Consider the following 19,792-nt stretch of genomic DNA (forward strand, 5'->3'; position numbering starts at 1 on the left):
ACATAAAATCGTAGCTTGCATGCCGCCGAATGTGTTAGCAACATAAAATCGTACATTGCGTGCCGCGTAACGTGTTAGCAACATAAAATCGTACCTTGCGTGCCGCCGAACGTGTTAGCAACATAAAATCGTACCTTGCGTGCCGCCGAACGTGTTAGCAACATAAAATCGTACCTTGCGTGCCGCGTAACGTGTTAGCAACAAAAAATCGTACCTTGCGTGCCGCCGAACGTGTTAGCAACATAAAATCGTACCTTGCGTGCCGCCGAACGTGTTAGCAACATAAAATCGTGCATTGCGTGCCGCGTAACGTGTTAGCAACATAAAATCGTACCTTGCATGCCGCCGAACGTGTTAGCAACATAAAATCGTGCATTGCGTGCCGCGTAACGTGTTAGCAACATAAAATCGTACCTTGCGTGCCGCCGAATGTGTTAGCAACATAAAATCGTACCTTGCGTGCCGCCGAATGTGTTAGCAACATAAAATCGTGCATTGCGTGCCGCCGCACGTGCCAGCAACGCGTACGCATGCGCAGCGTGCAGCTCGTCGCAACAGTGACGTATAATTCTAGCATAAACTCACATAACCACGCAAGTAGGTGCAGTTAACACATTTTGGTCACCATTTTTACACTCCCATATAGCTCCATAGAGCCTCACCTCGGGTGTGCACGCCAGCAGGTCCAAGTACGCCTGGGCAGCGTGGAGCCCGTCGTGCGGGGGTCGCAGCGCTGCGAGACAGCGCCTCAGCGCTGCGAGACAGCGCCTCAGCGCTGCGAGACAGCGTCTCAGCGCTGCGAGACAGCGCCTCAGCGCTGCGAGACAGCGTCTCAGCGCTGCGAGTCTCGCATCAGCACCACCCGCGAGCTGCGCACCACACGCTGTTTGCTGTGGCCCCGCGCTCTGATTGCCAGCGCCATACTACCGCGGCGGACATCTTCTCGCTGATGCCGTTCATTATGTACTGTAACACGAGCGAGAGTGTTGTGTTGGATAACATAAAAAGTATTCATTCTACACGTAATAATTGTTTAATACAGTTTACATAGACCGTTCATTAAAATTTCATGTAAAATTTAAATGAAGTAAAAACAATAGTATGTTTTGGCTACAGACTTATAATTACTGCAACATCAACAAAAAGAATAAATAAGATACTTAGCTACCGACATAACCATCCCATTGGGTGTGAAAAGCGAATGTAAATGTTATAGTAGTCATTTTAATAGGCAACAGTTCAACAAAATTCAACAACGTAACCTAGTAACAACGGCATAGAATAATAATATGTTATTTCGTTTTGTTAGAACTGTACATTTGTTTAACTTTTTTCAATAACAATTAAATATTTATAATAATAATGACCGATAACCATTCCAAACATAATAAACAATTACAGATTTAAAGAACTGCCGTCGCTACAATGATGTGTCAATTAACCTTTTACTTTTTAAATAAAAGAGACGTTTCTCGTCACTCGTCACGTTTCGAAATTAATAAATGCGTTGTGTTTATAATAAAACAGAATTTTATTTATTATTATTATATCTATAACACCTGAATAAACGCATTTTTTTAAATTATGTAGATAATAGTTTCATTTTGCTCCTTGAATTTACGAAAGAAAATAATATATTACTTGGACAGGGATTTGCTGATGAATTTTACAATTGCCATATGTTTCAAGTCCGTATCGATTAATTCACTTTATTCGATGTTTTAGCAGGTTACCTCTCTACGAAAATAAAATCGATAGACGTCAAATGTTGCCTATTAAATTGGCTCCACAATAACGTATGGGCGAGTGTAAATGCCATTGTATTGTTATGAGTGAATATAAATTGTATCTGTGAGTTTAATGTGTGTGTGTGGATTGGATTTGTGTATGTGTGTTTATGAAAGTTTGGTATATGCAAACTGTGTGTGTCTGTGTATATTGGAGTTTGGTGGTTCCAGGTAGCAGAAGCACTCTATGCGCTGTGTACGTATGTGTGTGTAAAACTCAAACTGTGAGTGGTGTGTATGAAATTTTATTGTACTCACGTGTGTGTGCGTGTGTGTATGTATGAATTTGAAAGTATGAAAGTTTGGTGTTTGGTGCATGTGAATGTTTGTGTGTGTTGTGTATTATCTCACAGCAAGACGTTGCGGCTCCAATCTCGCTAAATTCTGACTGCAGACTGGCAGCTAGTCGCGCTGTACCACCCGCTTCACCTTCACCGCCCTTCTGGTCCAAGTAGTGGAAGCATTCGATGCGCATCTGTAATGTTTTTTTTGGAAGATAAATTTCTCTTTTTTGAAGTGAAACTTCTTTATCGGGGGTGGACAAAAATTTTGTGAGACATTTTTTGCGTTACGCCGCGCGCGTTACATTTTTTGCGTTACGCCGCGCGCGTTACATTTTTGCGTTACGCCGTACTCGTGACATTTTTTTTCTTATCCCTACCACGCGTGATTCGACGTATACTTTCTCCAGCGGAGTAGGGATATCGTATCGTTTTAACGTACGTCCTACCACTTTACTTGACCGTTTTTCTATTGCACTCGTATTTATTTCCAACGCTCTATGGTGACGTGATAATATTATATTAAAGTGATCAGCACAATCAAAGTGTTTATTTTAATTATTCTAATTCCAGTGAATTTAAAAAAAAAGTAAGTAATTACATATCTTTTTCTAATACTTAGGTGTAATTATGGTATTTATTTTTCTAAGTTATTTAAAATTAACCTCACTTTTTGATTGTATTTTTCAATTTTTTCAATTTTATTATAATATGTATAGATAATATGTATAGATACGTGGGTGGAATTATGTATAAATTTTTTCTAATACTTGAATGTTATTGTGGTACATATTTATTTTTCTAATTCTAAAATATTTACAGTTATTCTCAGTTTATGATTGAATTTTTTAAAACACCAACACGTGGGCGTGATCATGTTATTTATTTTTCAAGTTATTTAAGCTTAACCTCTGTCTTAATATGTATATATTATGTACTATGTGCGTCATTAATTTCTGACTGTTTCGAGATTTGATGCAAAATAAAACAGTGTGTAAATAAAATTAAACAATTGAGTAAAAGTATAATTTCATAGATAACACGTTGAGAAGTTCCCTGTATAAATATATATACATATCTTGTATAAATACATACATAATATGCCTATAGATCTTTACTCAATTGTTTTATTTTATTGATTTTTTACAAATTTTATTTACACACTATTTTATTTTGCACCAAATTTCGAAACAGTCAGAAATTAATGACGCACATATTATATTATATACGTTTTAATATAGAATATTTTTTATTTTACAGCCTTTACAACTCGATCATTAGGAATTTATTACCTCTATTGTTCGAACAAAAATAAGTTACCGACTTTAAGAACGTGCCGACAATGTAAGTACACAATTGTTTCTTAGAAAACATTTTAGGAGTATACGATAATAAATCTATGACTCACGTAAACACGTGTTTGCTTGATTGGTGTCAGGTGTTCAATTATAATTTTATGAATTCAAAATTTATAAGAATAAACCTCAAACTCTCTGTCCAATCAAAATCCGCCTAAGTCGAAATCTTTATAAGCTGAAAACGGCAGTGGCCGGCGTAAATATTCAAATAGGTAGCGAGGAGCGAAGCGACGAGCATCTTAGGTTAACTTTTGAACTACCGCACGAGCCGAGCGAGCGAAGCGAGCGAGTTGCAGCAGCGGCCGGTGTAAATATTTAAATAGGTAGCGAGGAGCGAAGCGACGAGCATCTTAGGTTAACTTTTGAACTACCGCACGAGCCGAGCGAGCGAAGCGAGCGAGTTGCAGCAGCGGCCGGTGTAAATATTTAAATAGGTAGCGAGGAGCGAAGCGACGAGCATCTTAGGTTAACTTTTGAACTACCGCACGAGCCAAGCGAGCGAAGCGAGCGAGTCGCGGCAGTGGCCGGCGTAAATATTCAAATAGGTAGCGAGGAGCGAAGCGACGAGCATCTTAGGTTAACTTTTGAACTACCGCACGAGCCGAGCGAGCGAAGCGAGCGAGTTGCAGCAGCAGCCGGTGTAAATATGTAAATAGGTAGCGAGGAGCGAAGCGACGAGCATCTTAGGTTAACTTTTGAACTACCGCACGAGCCGAGCGAGTGAAGCGAGCGAGTTGCAGCAGCGGCCGGTGTAAATATTTAAGTAGGTAGCGACGATCGTGTGACTAACGTATTTCTTTAATATTGTATATAGTAAATTATTTTTTGAAAAATAAGGACATAAAGAAGTTTCACTTCTTACGTGTGTACTCTAGTACACGCACACATTTTTTTTTCAAGCATGTATAACTTAAAAAAATTTGTTGAAATCCTTTCGTTGTCCTCAGTACAACTCAATTGAAGTGAAACTTGGGCGCGTTGAGAGTAAAGTTTCAAAGTCACAGGAATAAGGCTCGGATAACACTTATTTTTTTAAATCGTAATCAATAATTTCATAACGCGTATTGACATGATCAACACAGGTTACAATTGACATTTTAATGTATTAACATAACACAATATACAGTTACATACAGTAAGGAAACTTCATACAAAACGTTCAAATTGCAAGCAAGCGTGTTTACGAGAATTTAAGGCATAGAAATCTAAATAACAAGACACAGAAGTGCTATAATGTCATAATTCGTATGAAAACCGCTGTCGCCAAAATCAACACATTTAAACCGATAGCTAAACAGTACACACAAGTAAACTATGCCTTTTATTGGACAGCTTGATTTTAGTGAAAACTAACTTAAATATTAAATTAAGCTTTTTAATATGTATCCTAACGCACGAATTTACGGTTTATTTTAGAATAACATCCCTAAGCATATGAGACGTTTTGTTTATTTTTGCTCAAATACGCAAAAATTCGGCTTTTCTACAACAGAGGTTGTCAATTTTCAATAGATATAACTTTGAACATAAACTCATAGAAATAAGGTTGAAATTTGTGTTAAACGTGATAATAAGAATGGTCATGGTCATGTGGCATGGTAACCACCTGAGCGGCGACAATGTCACGCGCGCTTACCACTTCTATTGCCTTGTTATTATAGTTGAGCCAATTTAATAGGCAACATTTGACGTCTATCAATTTTATCTTCATAGGGTGGTAACCTGCTTAAAAACATCGATTAAAGCGAATTAATCGATACGGACTTGAAACAATTGTCAATCGAACTTGAAACACATGTCAATGATTTATGATGATTTTTATTCCCAAGTAACCAATGCATTCGATTCTAGATGTCAGATTTCGATTTTTAGAGTAACGTCTCTGGTATTTATAAAGAAAAAAGGTTTATTGACACAAAATTGTAGCGACGTCAGTTCTTTAAATAAGAAAATGTTTATTATGTTTAGAATGGTTTAACAGTAAAATCAAATCTTAAAATTAGTTGCATCGGTCATTATTATTATAAATATGTAATCGTAATTGAAAAAAGTTAAGCAAATGTGCAGTTCTAACAAAACGAAATATCATGTTATTCTATGTCGTCGTTACTAGGTTACGTTGTTGAATTTTGTTGAACTGTCAAATGTTGCCTATTAAAATGGCTCTACTATAATTAGATTTCTATGATTTAGGGGTATTCAGGGGGATCGATAGTAGCGGGTGACACATCCACAGATTTTGAATGATAGATACAAAGATACATAGTATAGAAAAGTGATGTCAATGACTTCACGTTAAATAAATATCGATTGTTTCAGTTTGTAGCCTAACTATATTTTTGGCTTCGGACGTAACGTGTTAGCAACATAAAATCGTACCTTGCGTGCCGCCGAACGTGTTAGCAACATAAAATCGTACCTTGCGTGCCGCCAAACGTGTTAGCAGCATAAAACCGTACCTTGCGTGCCGCGTAACGTGTTAGCAACATAAAATCGTACCTTGCGTGCCGCCGAACGTGTTAGCAACATAAAATCGTACCTTGCGTGCCGCCGAACGTGTTAGCAACATAAAATCGTACCTTGCGTGCCGCGTAACGTGTTAGCAACATAAAATCGTACCTTGCGTGCCGCCGAACGTGTAAGCAACATAAAATTGTACATTGCGTGCCGCGTAACGTGTTAGCAACATAAAATCGTACCTTGCGTGCCGTCGAACGTGTTAGCAACATAAAATCGTACATTGCGTGCCACGTAACGTGTTAGCAACATAAAATCGTACCTTGCGTGCCGCCGAACGTGTAAGCAACATAAAATCGGACATTGCGTGCCGCGTAACGTGTTAGCAACATAAAATCGTACCTTGCGTGCCGCCGAACGTGTTAGCAACATAAAATCGTACCTTGCGTGCCGCCGAACGTGTTAGCAACATAAAATCGTACCTTGCGTGCCGCCAAACGTGTAAGCAACATAAAATCGTACCTTGCGTGCCGCCGAACGTGTGAGCAACATAAAATCGTACCTTGCGTGCCGCCGAATGTGTTAGCAACATAAAATCGTACATTGCGTGCCGCGTAACGTGTAAGCAATATAAAATCGTACCTTGCGTGCCGCCGAACGTGTTAGCATCATAAAATCGTACATTGCGTGCCGCGTAACGTGTTAGCAACATAAAATCGTACCTTGCGTGCCGCCGAACGTGTTAGCAATATAAAATCGTACCTTGCGTGCCGTCGAACGTGTAAGCAACATAAAATCGTACCTTGCGTGCCGCCGAACGTGTTAGCAACATTAAATCGTGCCTTGCGTGCCGCCGAACGTGTTAGCAACATAAAATCGTACCTTGCGTGCCGCCGAACGTGTTAGCAACATAAAATCGTACCTTGCGTGCCGCCGAACGTGTTAGCAACATAAAATCGTACCTTGCGTGCCGCGTAACGTGTTAGCAACATAAAATCGTACCTTGCGTGCCGCCGAATGTGTTAGCAACATAAAATCGTACATTGCGTGCCGCGTAACGTGTTAGCAACATAAAATCGTACCTTGCGTGCCGCCGAACGTGTTAGCAACATAAAATCGTACCTTGCGTGCCGCCGAACGTGTTAGCAACATAAAATCGTACCTTGCGTGCCGCCGAATGTGTAAGCAACATAAAATCGTACATGGCGTGCCGCGTAACGTGTTAGCAACAAAAAATCGTACCTTGCGTGCCGCCGAACGTGTTAGCAACATAAAATCGTACCTTGCGTGCCGCCGAACGTGTTAGCAACATAAAATCGTACCTTGCGTGCCGCGTAACTTGTAAGCAACAAAAATCGTACCTCGCGTGCCGCCGAACGTGTTAGCAATATAAAATCGTACCTTGCGTGCCGCCGAACGTGTTAACAACATAAAATCGTACCTTGCGTGCCGCCGAACGTGTTAGCAACATAAAATCGTACCTTGCGTGCCGCCGAATGTGTAAGCAACATAAAATCGTACATTGCGTGCCGCGTAACGTGTTAGCAACATAAAATCGTACCTTGCGTGCCGCGTAACGTGTAAGCAACAAAAATCGTACCTCGCGTGCCGCCGAACGTGTTAGCAATATAAAATCGTACCTTGCGTGCCGCCGAACGTGTTAGCAACATAAAATCGTACCTTGCGTGCCGCCGAACGTGTTAGCAATATAAAATCGTACCTTGAGTGCCGCCGAATGTGTAAGCAACATAAAATCGTACATTGCGTGCCGCGTAACGTGTAAGCAACATAAAATCGTACCTTGCGTGCCGCGTAACGTGTTAGCAACATAAAATCGTACCTTGCGTGCCGCCGAATGTGTTAGCAACATAAAATCGTACCTTGCGTGCCGCGTAACGTGTTAGCAACATAAAATCGTACCTTGCGTGCCGCCGAACGTGTTAGCAACATAAAATCGTAGCTTGCATGCCGCCGAATGTGTTAGCAACATAAAATCGTACATTGCGTGCCGCGTAACGTGTTAGCAACATAAAATCGTACCTTGCGTGCCGCCGAACGTGTTAGCAACATAAAATCGTACCTTGCGTGCCGCCGAACGTGTTAGCAACATAAAATCGTACACTGCATGCCGCGTAACGTGTTAGCAACATAAAATCGTACCTTGCGTGCCGCCGAACGTGTTAGCAACATAAAATCGTACCTTGCGTGCCTCCGAACGTGTTAGCAACATAAAATCGTACATTGCGTGCCGCGTAACGTGTTAGCAACATAAAATCGTACCTTGCGTGCCACCGAACGTGTTAGCAACATAAAATCGTACCTTGCGTGCCGCCGAACGTGTTAGCAACATAAAATCGTACCTTGCGTGCCGCCGAACGTGTTAGCAACATAAAATCGTACCTTGCGTGCCGCCGAATGTGTAAGCAACATAAAATCGTACATGGCGTGCCGCGTAACGTGTTAGCAACATAAAATCGTACCTTGCGTGCCGCCGAACGTGTTAGCAACATAAAATCGTACCTTGCGTGCCGCCGAATGTGTAAGCAACATAAAATCGTACATTGCGTGCCGCGTAACGTGTTAGCAACATAAAATCGTACCTTGCGTGCCGCGTAACGTGTTAGCAACATAAAATCGTACCTTGCATGCCGCCGAACGTGTTAGCAACATAAAATCGTACCTTGCGTGCCGCCGAACGTGTTAGCAACATAAAATCGTGCATTGCGTGCCGCGTAACGTGTTAGCAACATAAAATCGTACCTTGCGTGCCGCCGAATGTGTGAGCAACATAAAATCGTACCTTGCGTGCCGCGTAACGTGTTAGCAACATAAAATCGTACCTTGCGTGCCGCCGAACGTGTTAGCAACATAAAATCGTAGCTTGCGTGCCGCCGAATGTGTTAGCAACATAAAATCGTACATTGCGTGCCGCCTAACGTGTTAGCAACATAAAATCGTACCTTGCGTGCCGCCGAACGTGTGAGCAACATAAAATCGTACCTTGCGTGCCGCCGAACGTGTAAGCAACATAAAATCGTACACTGCATGCCGCGTAACGTGTTAGCAACATAAAATCGTACCTTGCGTGCCGGCGAACGTGTTAGCAACATAAAATCGTACTTTGCGTGCCGCCGAACGTGTTAGCAACATAAAATCGTACCTTGCGTGCCTCCGAACGTGTTAGCAACATAAAATCGTACCTTGCGTGCCGCCGAACGTGTAAGCAACATAAAATCGTACCTTGCGTGCCGCCGAACGTGTTAGCAACATAAAATCGTACCTTGCGTGCCGCGTAACGTGTAAGCAACATAAAATCCTACCTTGCGTGCCGCCGAATGTGTAAGCAACATAAAATCGTACATTGCGTGCCGCGTAACGTGTTAGCAACATAAAATCGTACCTTGCGTGCCGCCGAACGTGTTAGCAACATAAAATCGTACCTTGCGTGCCGCCGAATGTGTAAGCAACATAAAATCGTACCTTGCGTGCCGCGTAACGTGTTAGCAACATAAAATCGTACCTTGCGTGCAGCCGAATGTGTTAGCAACATAAAATCGTACATGGCGTGCCGCGTAACGTGTTAGCAACAAAAAATCGTACCTTGCGTGCCGCCGAACGTGTTAGCAACATAAAATCGTACCTTGCGTGCCGCCGAACGTGTTAGCAACATAAAATCGTACCTTGCATGCCGCCGAATGTGTGAACAACATAAAATCGTACAGTGCGTGCCGCGTAACGTGTTAGCAACATAAAATCGTACCTTGCGTGCCACCGAACGTGTTAGCAACATAAAATCGTACATTGCGTGCCTCGTAACGTGTTAGCAACATCAAATCGTACCTTGCGTGCCGCCCAACGTGTTAGCAACATAAAATCGTACCTTGCGTGCCGCGTAACGTGTAAGCAACATAAAATCCTACCTTGCGTGCCGCCGAATGTGTAAGCAACATAAAATCGTACATTGCGTGCCGCGTAACGTGTTAGCAACATAAAATCGTACCTTGCGTGCCGCCGAACGTGTTAGCAACATAAAATCGTACCTTGCGTGCCGCCGAACGTGTTAGCAACATAAAATCGTACCTTGCGTGCCACCGAACGTGTTAGCAACATAAAATCGTACCTTGCGTGCCGCCGAACGTGTTAGCAACATTAAATCGTGCATTGCGTGCCGCGTAACGTGTTAGCAACATAAAATCGTACCTTGCGTGCCGCGTAACGTGTTAGCAACATAAAATCGTACCTTGCGTGCCGCGTAACGTGTTAGCAACATAAAATCATGCATTGCGTGCCGCGTAACGTGTTAGCAACATAAAATCGTACCTTGCGTGCCGCCGAACGTGTTAGCAACATAAAATCGTACCTTGCGTGCCGCCGAACGTGTTAGCAACATAAAATCGTACCTTGCGTGCCGCGTAACGTGTTAGCAACATAAAATCGTACCTTGCGTGCCGCCGAATGTGTTAGCAACAAAAAATCGTACCTTGCGTGCCGCCGAACGTGTTAGCAACATAAAATCGTACCTTGCGTGCCGCCGAACGTGTTAGCAACATAAAATCGTACCTTGCGTGCCGCCGAACGTGTTAGCAACATAAAATCGTACCTTGCGTGCCGCCGAATGTGTAAGCAACATAAAATCGTACATGGCGTGCCGCGTAACGTGTTAGCAACATAAAATCGTACCTTGCGTGCCGCCGAACGTGTTAGCAACATAAAATCGTACCTTGCGTGCCGCCGAATGTGTAAGCAACATAAAATCGTACATTGCGTGCCGCGTAACGTGTTAGCAACATAAAATCGTACCTTGCGTGCCGCGTAACGTGTTAGCAACATAAAATCGTACCTTGCATGCCGCCGAACGTGTTAGCAACATAAAATCGTACCTTGCGTGCCGCCGAACGTGTTAGCAACATAAAATCGTGCATTGCGTGCCGCGTAACGTGTTAGCAACATAAAATCGTACCTTGCGTGCCGCCGAATGTGTTAGCAACATAAAATCGTACCTTGCGTGCCGCGTAACGTGTTAGCAACATAAAATCGTACCTTGCGTGCCACCGAACGTGTTAGCAACATAAAATCGTACATTGCGTGCCTCGTAACGTGTTAGCAACATAAAATCGTACCTTGCGTGCCGCCGAACGTGTTAGCAACATAAAATCGTACCTTGCGTGCCGCGTAACGTGTAAGCAACATAAAATCCTACCTTGCGTGCCGCCGAATGTGTAAGCAACATAAAATCGTACATTGCGTGCCGCGTAACGTGTTAGCAACATAAAATCGTACCTTGCGTGCCGCCGAACGTGTTAGCAACATAAAATCGTACCTTGCGTGCCGCCGAACGTGTTAGCAACATAAAATCGTACCTTGCGTGCCGCCGAACGTGTTAGCAACATAAAATCGTACCTTGCGTGCCGCCGAACGTGTTAGCAACATTAAATCGTGCATTGCGTGCCGCGTAACGTGTTAGCAACATAAAATCGTACCTTGCGTGCCGCGTAACGTGTTAGCAACATAAAATCGTACCTTGCGTGCCGCCGAACGTGTTAGCAACATAAAATCGTACCTTGCGTGCCACCGAACGTGTTAGCAACATAAAATCGTACCTTGCGTGCCGCGTAACGTGTTAGCAACATAAAATCGTACCTTGCGTGCCGCCGAATGTGTTAGCAACAAAAAATCGTACCTTGCGTGCCGCCGAACGTGTTAGCAACATAAAATCGTACCTTGCGTGCCGCCGAACGTGTTAGCAACATAAAATCGTACCTTGCGTGCCGCGTAACGTGTTAGCAACAAAAAATCGTACCTTGCGTGCCGCCGAACGTGTTAGCAACATAAAATCGTACCTTGCGTGCCGCCGAACGTGTTAGCAACATAAAATCGTGCATTGCGTGCCGCGTAACGTGTTAGCAACATAAAATCGTACCTTGCGTGCCGCCGAACGTGTTAGCAACATAAAATCGTACCTTGCGTGCCGCGTAACGTGTTAGCAACATAAAATCGTACCTTGCGTGCCGCCGAACGTGTTAGCAACATAAAATCGTAGCTTGCATGCCGCCGAATGTGTTAGCAACATAAAATCGTACATTGCGTGCCGCGTAACGTGTTAGCAACATAAAATCGTACCTTGCGTGCCGCCGAACGTGTTAGCAACATAAAATCGTACCTTGCGTGCCGCCGAACGTGTTAGCAACATAAAATCGTACCTTGCGTGCCGCGTAACGTGTTAGCAACAAAAAATCGTACCTTGCGTGCCGCCGAACGTGTTAGCAACATAAAATCGTACCTTGCGTGCCGCCGAACGTGTTAGCAACATAAAATCGTACCTTGCGTGCCGCCGAACGTGTTAGCAACATAAAATCGTGCATTGCGTGCCGCGTAACGTGTTAGCAACATAAAATCGTACCTTGCGTGCCGCCGAACGTGTTAGCAACATAAAATCGTGCATTGCGTGCCGCGTAACGTGTTAGCAACATAAAATCGTACCTTGCGTGCCGCCGAATGTGTTAGCAACATAAAATCGTACCTTGCGTGCCGCCGAATGTGTTAGCAACATAAAATCGTGCATTGCGTGCCGCCGAATGTGTTAGCAACATAAAATCGTGCATTGCGTGCCGCGTAACGTGTTAGCAACATAAAATCGTACCTTGCGTGCCGCCGAACGTGTTAGCAACATAAAATCGTACCTTGCGTGCCGCCGAACGTGTTAGCAACATAAAATCGTACCTTGCGTGCCGCGTAACGTGTTAGCAACAAAAAATCGTACCTTGCGTGCCGCCGAACGTGTTAGCAACATAAAATCGTACCTTGCGTGCCGCCGAACGTGTTAGCAACATAAAATCGTGCATTGCGTGCCGCGTAACGTGTTAGCAACATAAAATCGTACCTTGCATGCCGCCGAACGTGTTAGCAACATAAAATCGTGCATTTCGTGCCGCGTAACGTGTTAGCAACATAAAATCGTACCTTGCGTGCCGCCGAATGTGTTAGCAACATAAAATCGTACCTTGCGTGCCGCCGAATGTGTTAGCAACATAAAATCGTGCATTGCGTGCCGCCGCACGTGCCAGCAACGCGTACGCATGCGCAGCGTGCAGCTCGTCGCAACAGTGACGTATAATTCTAGCATAAACTCACATAACCACGCAAGTAGGTGCAGTTAACACATTTTGGTCACCATTTTTACACTCCCATATAGCTCCATAGAGCCTCACCTCGGGTGTGCACGCCAGCAGGTCCAAGTACGCCTGGGCAGCGTGGAGCCCGTCGTGCGGGGGTCGCAGCGCTGCGAGACAGCGCCTCAGCGCTGCGAGACAGCGCCTCAGCGCTGCGAGACAGCGTCTCAGCGCTGCGAGACAGCGCCTCAGCGCTGCGAGACAGCGTCTCAGCGCTGCGAGTCTCGCATCAGCACCACCCGCGAGCTGCGCACCACACGCTGTTTGCTGTGGCCCCGCGCTCTGATTGCCAGCGCCATACTACCGCGGCGGACATCTTCTCGCTGATGCCGTTCATTATGTACTGTAACACGAGCGAGAGTGTTGTGTTGGATAACATAAAAAGTATTCATTCTACACGTAATAATTGTTTAATACAGTTTACATAGACCGTTCATTAAAATTTCATGTAAAATTTAAATGAAGTAAAAACAATAGTATGTTTTGGCTACAGACTTATAATTACTGCAACATCAACAAAAAGAATAAATAAGATACTTAGCTACCGACATAACCATCCCATTGGGTGTGAAAAGCGAATGTAAATGTTATAGTAGTCATTTTAATAGGCAACAGTTCAACAAAATTCAACAACGTAACCTAGTAACAACGGCATAGAATAATAATATGTTATTTCGTTTTGTTAGAACTGTACATTTGTTTAACTTTTTTCAATAACAATTAAATATTTATAATAATAATGACCGATAACCATTCCAAACATAATAAACAATTACAGATTTAAAGAACTGCCGTCGCTACAATGATGTGTCAATTAACCTTTTACTTTTTAAATAAAAGAGACGTTTCTCGTCACTCGTCACGTTTCGAAATTAATAAATGCGTTGTGTTTATAATAAAACAGAATTTTATTTATTATTATTATATCTATAACACCTGAATAAACGCATTTTTTTAAATTATGTAGATAATAGTTTCATTTTGCTCCTTGAATTTACGAAAGAAAATAATATATTACTTGGACAGGGATTTGCTGATGAATTTTACAATTGCCATATGTTTCAAGTCCGTATCGATTAATTCACTTTATTCGATGTTTTAGCAGGTTACCTCTCTACGAAAATAAAATCGATAGACGTCAAATGTTGCCTATTAAATTGGCTCCACAATAACGTATGGGCGAGTGTAAATGCCATTGTATTGTTATGAGTGAATATAAATTGTATCTGTGAGTTTAATGTGTGTGTGTGGATTGGATTTGTGTATGTGTGTTTATGAAAGTTTGGTATATGCAAACTGTGTGTGTCTGTGTATATTGGAGTTTGGTGGTTCCAGGTAGCAGAAGCACTCTATGCGCTGTGTACGTATGTGTGTGTAAAACTCAAACTGTGAGTGGTGTGTATGAAATTTTATTGTACTCACGTGTGTGTGCGTGTTGTATGTATGAATTTGAAAGTATGAAAGTTTGGTGTTTGGTGCATGTGAATGTTTGTGTGTGTTGTGTATTATCTCACAGCAAGACGTTGCGGCTCCAATCTCGCTAAATTCTGACTGCAGACTGGCAGCTAGTCGCGCTGTACCACCCGCTTCACCTTCACCGCCCTTCTGGTCCAAGTAGTGGAAGCATTCGATGCGCATCTGTAATGTTTTTTTTGGAAGATAAATTTCTCTTTTTTTTTTCAAGCATGTATAACTTAAAAAAATTTGTTGAAATCCTTTCGTTGTCCTCAGTACAACTCAATTGAAGTGAAACTTGGGCGCGTTGAGAGTAAAGTTTCAAAGTCACAGGAATAAGGCTCGGATAACACTTATTTTTTTAAATCGTAATCAATAATTTCATAACGCGTATTGACATGATCAACACAGGTTACAATTGACATTTTAATGTATTAACATAACACAATATACAGTTACATACAGTAAGGAAACTTCATACAAAACGTTCAAATTGCAAGCAAGCGTGTTTACGAGAATTTAAGGCATAGAAATCTAAATAACAAGACACAGAAGTGCTATAATGTCATAATTCGTATGAAAACCGCTGTCGCCAAAATCAACACATTTAAACCGATAGCTAAACAGTACACACAAGTAAACTATGCCTTTTATTGGACAGCTTGATTTTAGTGAAAACTAACTTAAATATTAAATTAAGCTTTTTAATATGTATCCTAACGCACGAATTTACGGTTTATTTTAGAATAACATCCCTAAGCATATGAGACGTTTTGTTTATTTTTGCTCAAATACGCAAAAATTCGGCTTTTCTACAACAGAGGTTGTCAATTTTCAATAGATATAACTTTGAACATAAACTCATAGAAATAAGGTTGAAATTTGTGTTAAACGTGATAATAAGAATGGTCATGGTCATGTGGCATGGTAACCACCTGAGCGGCGACAATGTCACGCGCGCTTACCACTTCTATTGCCTTGTTATTATAGTTGAGCCAATTTAATAGGCAACATTTGACGTCTATCAATTTTATCTTCATAGGGTGGTAACCTGCTTAAAAACATCGATTAAAGCGAATTAATCGATACGGACTTGAAACAATTGTCAATCGAACTTGAAACACATGTCAATGATTTATGATGATTTTTATTCCCAAGTAACCAATGCATTCGATTCTAGATGTCAGATTTCGATTTTTAGAGTAACGTCTCTGGTATTTATAAAGAAAAAAGGTTTATTGACACAAAATTGTAGCGACGTCAGTTCTTTAAATAAGAAAATGTTTATTATGTTTAGAATGGTTTAACAGTAAAATCAAATCTTAAAATTAGTTGCATCGGTCATTATTATTATAAATATGTAATCGTAATTGAAAAAAGTTAAGCAAATGTGCAGTTCTAACAAAACGAAATATCATGTTATTCTATGTCGTCGTTACTAGGTTACGTTGTTGAATTTTGTTGAACTGTCAAATGTTGCCTATTAAAATGGCTCTACTATAATTAGATTTCTATGATTTAGGGGTATTCAGGGGGATCGATAGTAGCGGGTGACACATCCACAGATTTTGAATGATAGATACAAAGATACATAGTATAGAAAAGTGATGTCAATGACTTCACGTTAAATAAATATCGATTGTTTCAGTTTGTAGCCTAACTATATTTTTGGCTTCGGACAATAGATTGTCACAAGTATTCTTTAAAAAAATATTCAATCTACAGTTTTGACTTTCCTACGATTTTATTATATGTACAGATATTAAAATAACCATTACATAAATATGCCTTTATTCGAAAAAAAAATGACAAATTATTTACTGAAAAATACTTTCGTCTACTACGACTAATTCGGAATTTATTGGTAATTTTATAGTGTAAAATATTCTCAATCTTATGAACAGTTTTTTTAAGTAACTGTTTATGTTTAATTCGTTGAAAATTAATTCAGCCACTTTACAGTTTATGTGTTCTCTTAAAGCAGCAACGAAAATGTTATCCATTTTCTCGACATATTACACAAAATCATATGGTGGTATAATTGGTATAGTTGAATTCAAGCAGCCAAATACTGCGCAATTATAGTACGTGGCATTTTTAAAATGATCACCGAAATCAACTTATCTACAAGAACGTGTTCAAATTAAACTGAAATAATATATTTCACCAAAATGTTAAAACATAAATACATAAAAGATAGATATTATAATTATTGTATTTTTATCGATACGTGACGTCACCACTTTGTCAAGCACTAAGCCTGTCAAACTATTTTCTTTTTATTCCTAAAACAAAAAGGTGGAGGTTCTATGCTCGTATAATAATAATTTTAATTTATTTCTGCATATTTTGTGTTTTTTAATTTAATTTAATTTATCGTTTTAAAAATAATTTAGTAGGTATACCTACATACGAGTATTGTAAATTCTGGTTTAAAATAATTATTGAATATATGTATAATACAAATATCAAGTACATATTATAAATAATTTAGGTACAATAACCTTCGGCGTCCATAACAAAACAAGATTTCGAAATATAGAACTGATAAAAACGTAGGTATTTACTTTTACAAGGTGTATTAATTCGGATTGTTTCTTCTTGTAAATTCATATTTAGGCTACACCATTTTTGTATTTTAAGGACGCGTTTACGAATTGACGCGCATCAATTTTAGGTATTGGGTCTTACTACTACACGTGCACGGTTCACACACACAGCGAAATGCGCGAAGCGGCGAAATTATGAGTAAACTAACACGACTTGATAGTTGAGCTTATTTTTATTGCAGTTTTTTTTAACTTTACTTTGATTTGTTTTTAAAAAGTTTGTAACGTTGAATCGTCACAGAAGTAGATCCGGGGCACAGAAGTAGATCCGAAATTATGAGTAAACTAACACGACTTGATAGTTGAGCTTATTTTTATTGCAGTTTTTTTTAACTTTACTTTGATTTGTTTTTAAAAAGTTTGTAACGTTGAATCGTCACAGAAGTAGACCCGGCCCCCGGATCCCAGTCCCAGGGGCTCTCGGCGCGTGTGGCGATACAAGTCGGCAGATTGGGACGAGATGCGTTCTTTCTTTGCATCTTATCCCTGGCGGCCTGTCTGCTTTTCTTCTGAAGACCCTTCAACCTGTGCGGATGCTGTGACTGATGTGCTGCGGCAGGGAATGGAGTACTTTATTCCATTCTCCGATGTAGCCACGTCCAGCAAAGCTCAACCCTGGTTCAGAGCCGATTGCAGACGCGCTGAAGCGCTTAAGCATGAAGCATATCTGGCTTGGGTTGATGCTCGACACCGCAAGGCCAAGGACGTGTCAGAGAAGAAGAAAGCCTTCAATCGGGCCGCCAAGTCCTGCAAAAAGGCTCTACGGAAAGCTCGATTTGACCACGTCAGCCGTATAGGGAACAAACTGGCTTCTTACCCCTCTGGTAGCAAAGCGTTTTGGTCCCTGGCTAAGGCGGTTGAATCGAATTTCTGCCGCCCCTCACTTCCCCCACTGCTGAAACCGGATGGGTCGCTGGCTCACACCGCCGTAGAGAAAGCGAACCTTTTTGCTTCTCTTTTCGCGGAAAATTCTCGTCTTGATCCCGCAAATGCGAAACCTCTTAGTCTACCTGGATGCGAGGTGAATATGCCGGAAATTCGCATCCGTCAGACTGAGGTTCTTAAAACGCTGCGGAATCTTGACGTGAATAAAGCCAGTGGCCCTGATGGAATTCCAGCCATAGTACTTAAAACCTGTGCACCTGAACTTGCTCCTGTTTTGACGCGCCTCTTTCGCCTCTCGATAGCGACTGAAATAGTACCGAAATCTTGGAAACTTGCCAACGTGCAGCCCGTGCCCAAAAAAAGCAGTCGTGCCGACCCCTCCAACTACAGGCCAATTTCAGTCACGTCCATACTCTGTAAGACTATGGAGCGTGTACTGAACAGCCGGCTCCTGGCACACCTAGAAGCGAACGACCTCCTCAGTGACCGACAATACGGGTTCCGCCGAAACCGGTCCACTGGGGATCTTCTAGCGTACGCCACCTACATCTGGAGCGAGGCCATCGAGAATCATGGTGAAGCACTTGCTGTCTCTCTTGATATCTCGAAGGCCTTCGACAGGGTCTGGCATGATAGTCTTATTGGCAAGCTTCCAACCTATGGTCTGCCTGCTGGTCTCTGCGCCTGGATCTCAGATTTCCTGAGAGACCGGTCGATTCGAGTAGTCGTCGACGGTTGCTCGTCCGACCAATTGGCTATTAATGCCGGAGTCCCTCAGGGATCAGTTCTCTCCGCAACACTCTTCCTGCTACACATTAACGATCTGCTGAGACCCGGTATCTATGGGTACGCAGACGATAGCACTGTTGTGGAGAGATATGCATCCAGCGCGCGAGCCAGTGCGGCACAAATCCAGTCGCTTCGGGAGGCGATGGTCGAACGCATGAACTTGTCCTTACAGGCTGTCTCCGAGTGGGGCGAGGCCAATCTGGTCAAGTTCAATGCGACCAAGACCCAGGCGTGTCTATTCTCCGCAAAACGGAGTCCATTCAACCTGACTCCGTCCTTCCAAGGTGTATCCGTGCCGATAACTGACCGCCTCGAGCTTCTTGGAATCACCCTAACGCCTACTCTTAATTTTGGTTCATACATTGAATCCATAGCCCAAGTAGCCTCGAAAAAGCTTGGTATACTGGCAAAGGTGAGGCAGTATTTCAGCCCGGGACAGTTGCTCAATCTCTACCAAGCACAAGTCCGTTCGTGCATGGAATACTGCTCTCATCTCTGGGATGGATCTGCCAAGTACCAGCTGGAGTCGCTTGAGGCGATAGAGAGGCGTGCCAAGAGGCTCATAAACGACGATGTGCTAGTAGGCAAAAAACTCCAGAGCCTCGCTCATCGTCGCAGAGTGGCAAGTCTATCGGTTTTTTACCGGATACACTTTGGAGAGTGCGCTGCGGAATTGCACGACCTTATTCCGCCATCCCCGTTTTTCCTTCGTTCATCGAGGCGCACAGATTCTAGGCATCGCCACATGGTTGACGTTCCATGTACCCGGACTAAGCGGTTCGGATCGACATTCTTTATTCGAACCGCTAGGGACTGGAACATGCTTCCTGAATCTGTATTCCCCGATGAGTACAATATGGGGGTCTTCAAGAGGAGAGTGAACAGGTACATTCTAGGGAAGCACGCTCCATCTTAGGCCACATCTCAGCTTACCATCAGGCGAGATCGTGGCCAAGTGCTCCCCTATCGCAGCATAAAAAAAAAAAAAAAAAAAAAAGATAC

The 19,792-nt window shown here is 42.2% G+C and overlaps 1 protein-coding gene and 1 long non-coding RNA gene across 2 annotated transcripts in view; both read right to left on the bottom strand.

Annotated features, from left to right (window-relative positions):
* LOC149490720 (uncharacterized) lies at window positions 1-13,222 on the bottom strand. Its single transcript, XR_016317210.1, has 3 exons — window positions 13,092-13,222; window positions 2,139-2,262; window positions 1-966 (listed from the first exon to the last, which is right to left on the bottom strand). It is a non-coding gene; the product is annotated as an uncharacterized LOC149490720 (long non-coding RNA).
* LOC149490721 (exocyst complex component 4-like) overlaps window positions 13,116-19,792 on the bottom strand; it is a 16,450-nt gene continuing 9,773 nt past the window's right edge. Inside the window, exons 5-6 of the mRNA XM_089707937.1 lie at window positions 14,567-14,690; window positions 13,116-13,395 (exon numbers count right to left, since the gene is read on the bottom strand). Of these exons, the coding sequence (XP_089564063.1) occupies window positions 13,262-13,395; window positions 14,567-14,690 (258 nt within the window). The 3' untranslated portion in view covers window positions 13,116-13,261. The remainder of the gene's footprint in view (window positions 13,396-14,566; window positions 14,691-19,792) is intronic.

This window comes from Colias philodice, chromosome 2, assembly GCF_061535455.1.
Source record: "Colias philodice isolate Cphi_HAF_F1 chromosome 2, ilColPhil1 Martin Lab GWU primary, whole genome shotgun sequence".
NCBI lineage: Eukaryota > Metazoa > Arthropoda > Insecta > Lepidoptera > Pieridae > Colias > Colias philodice.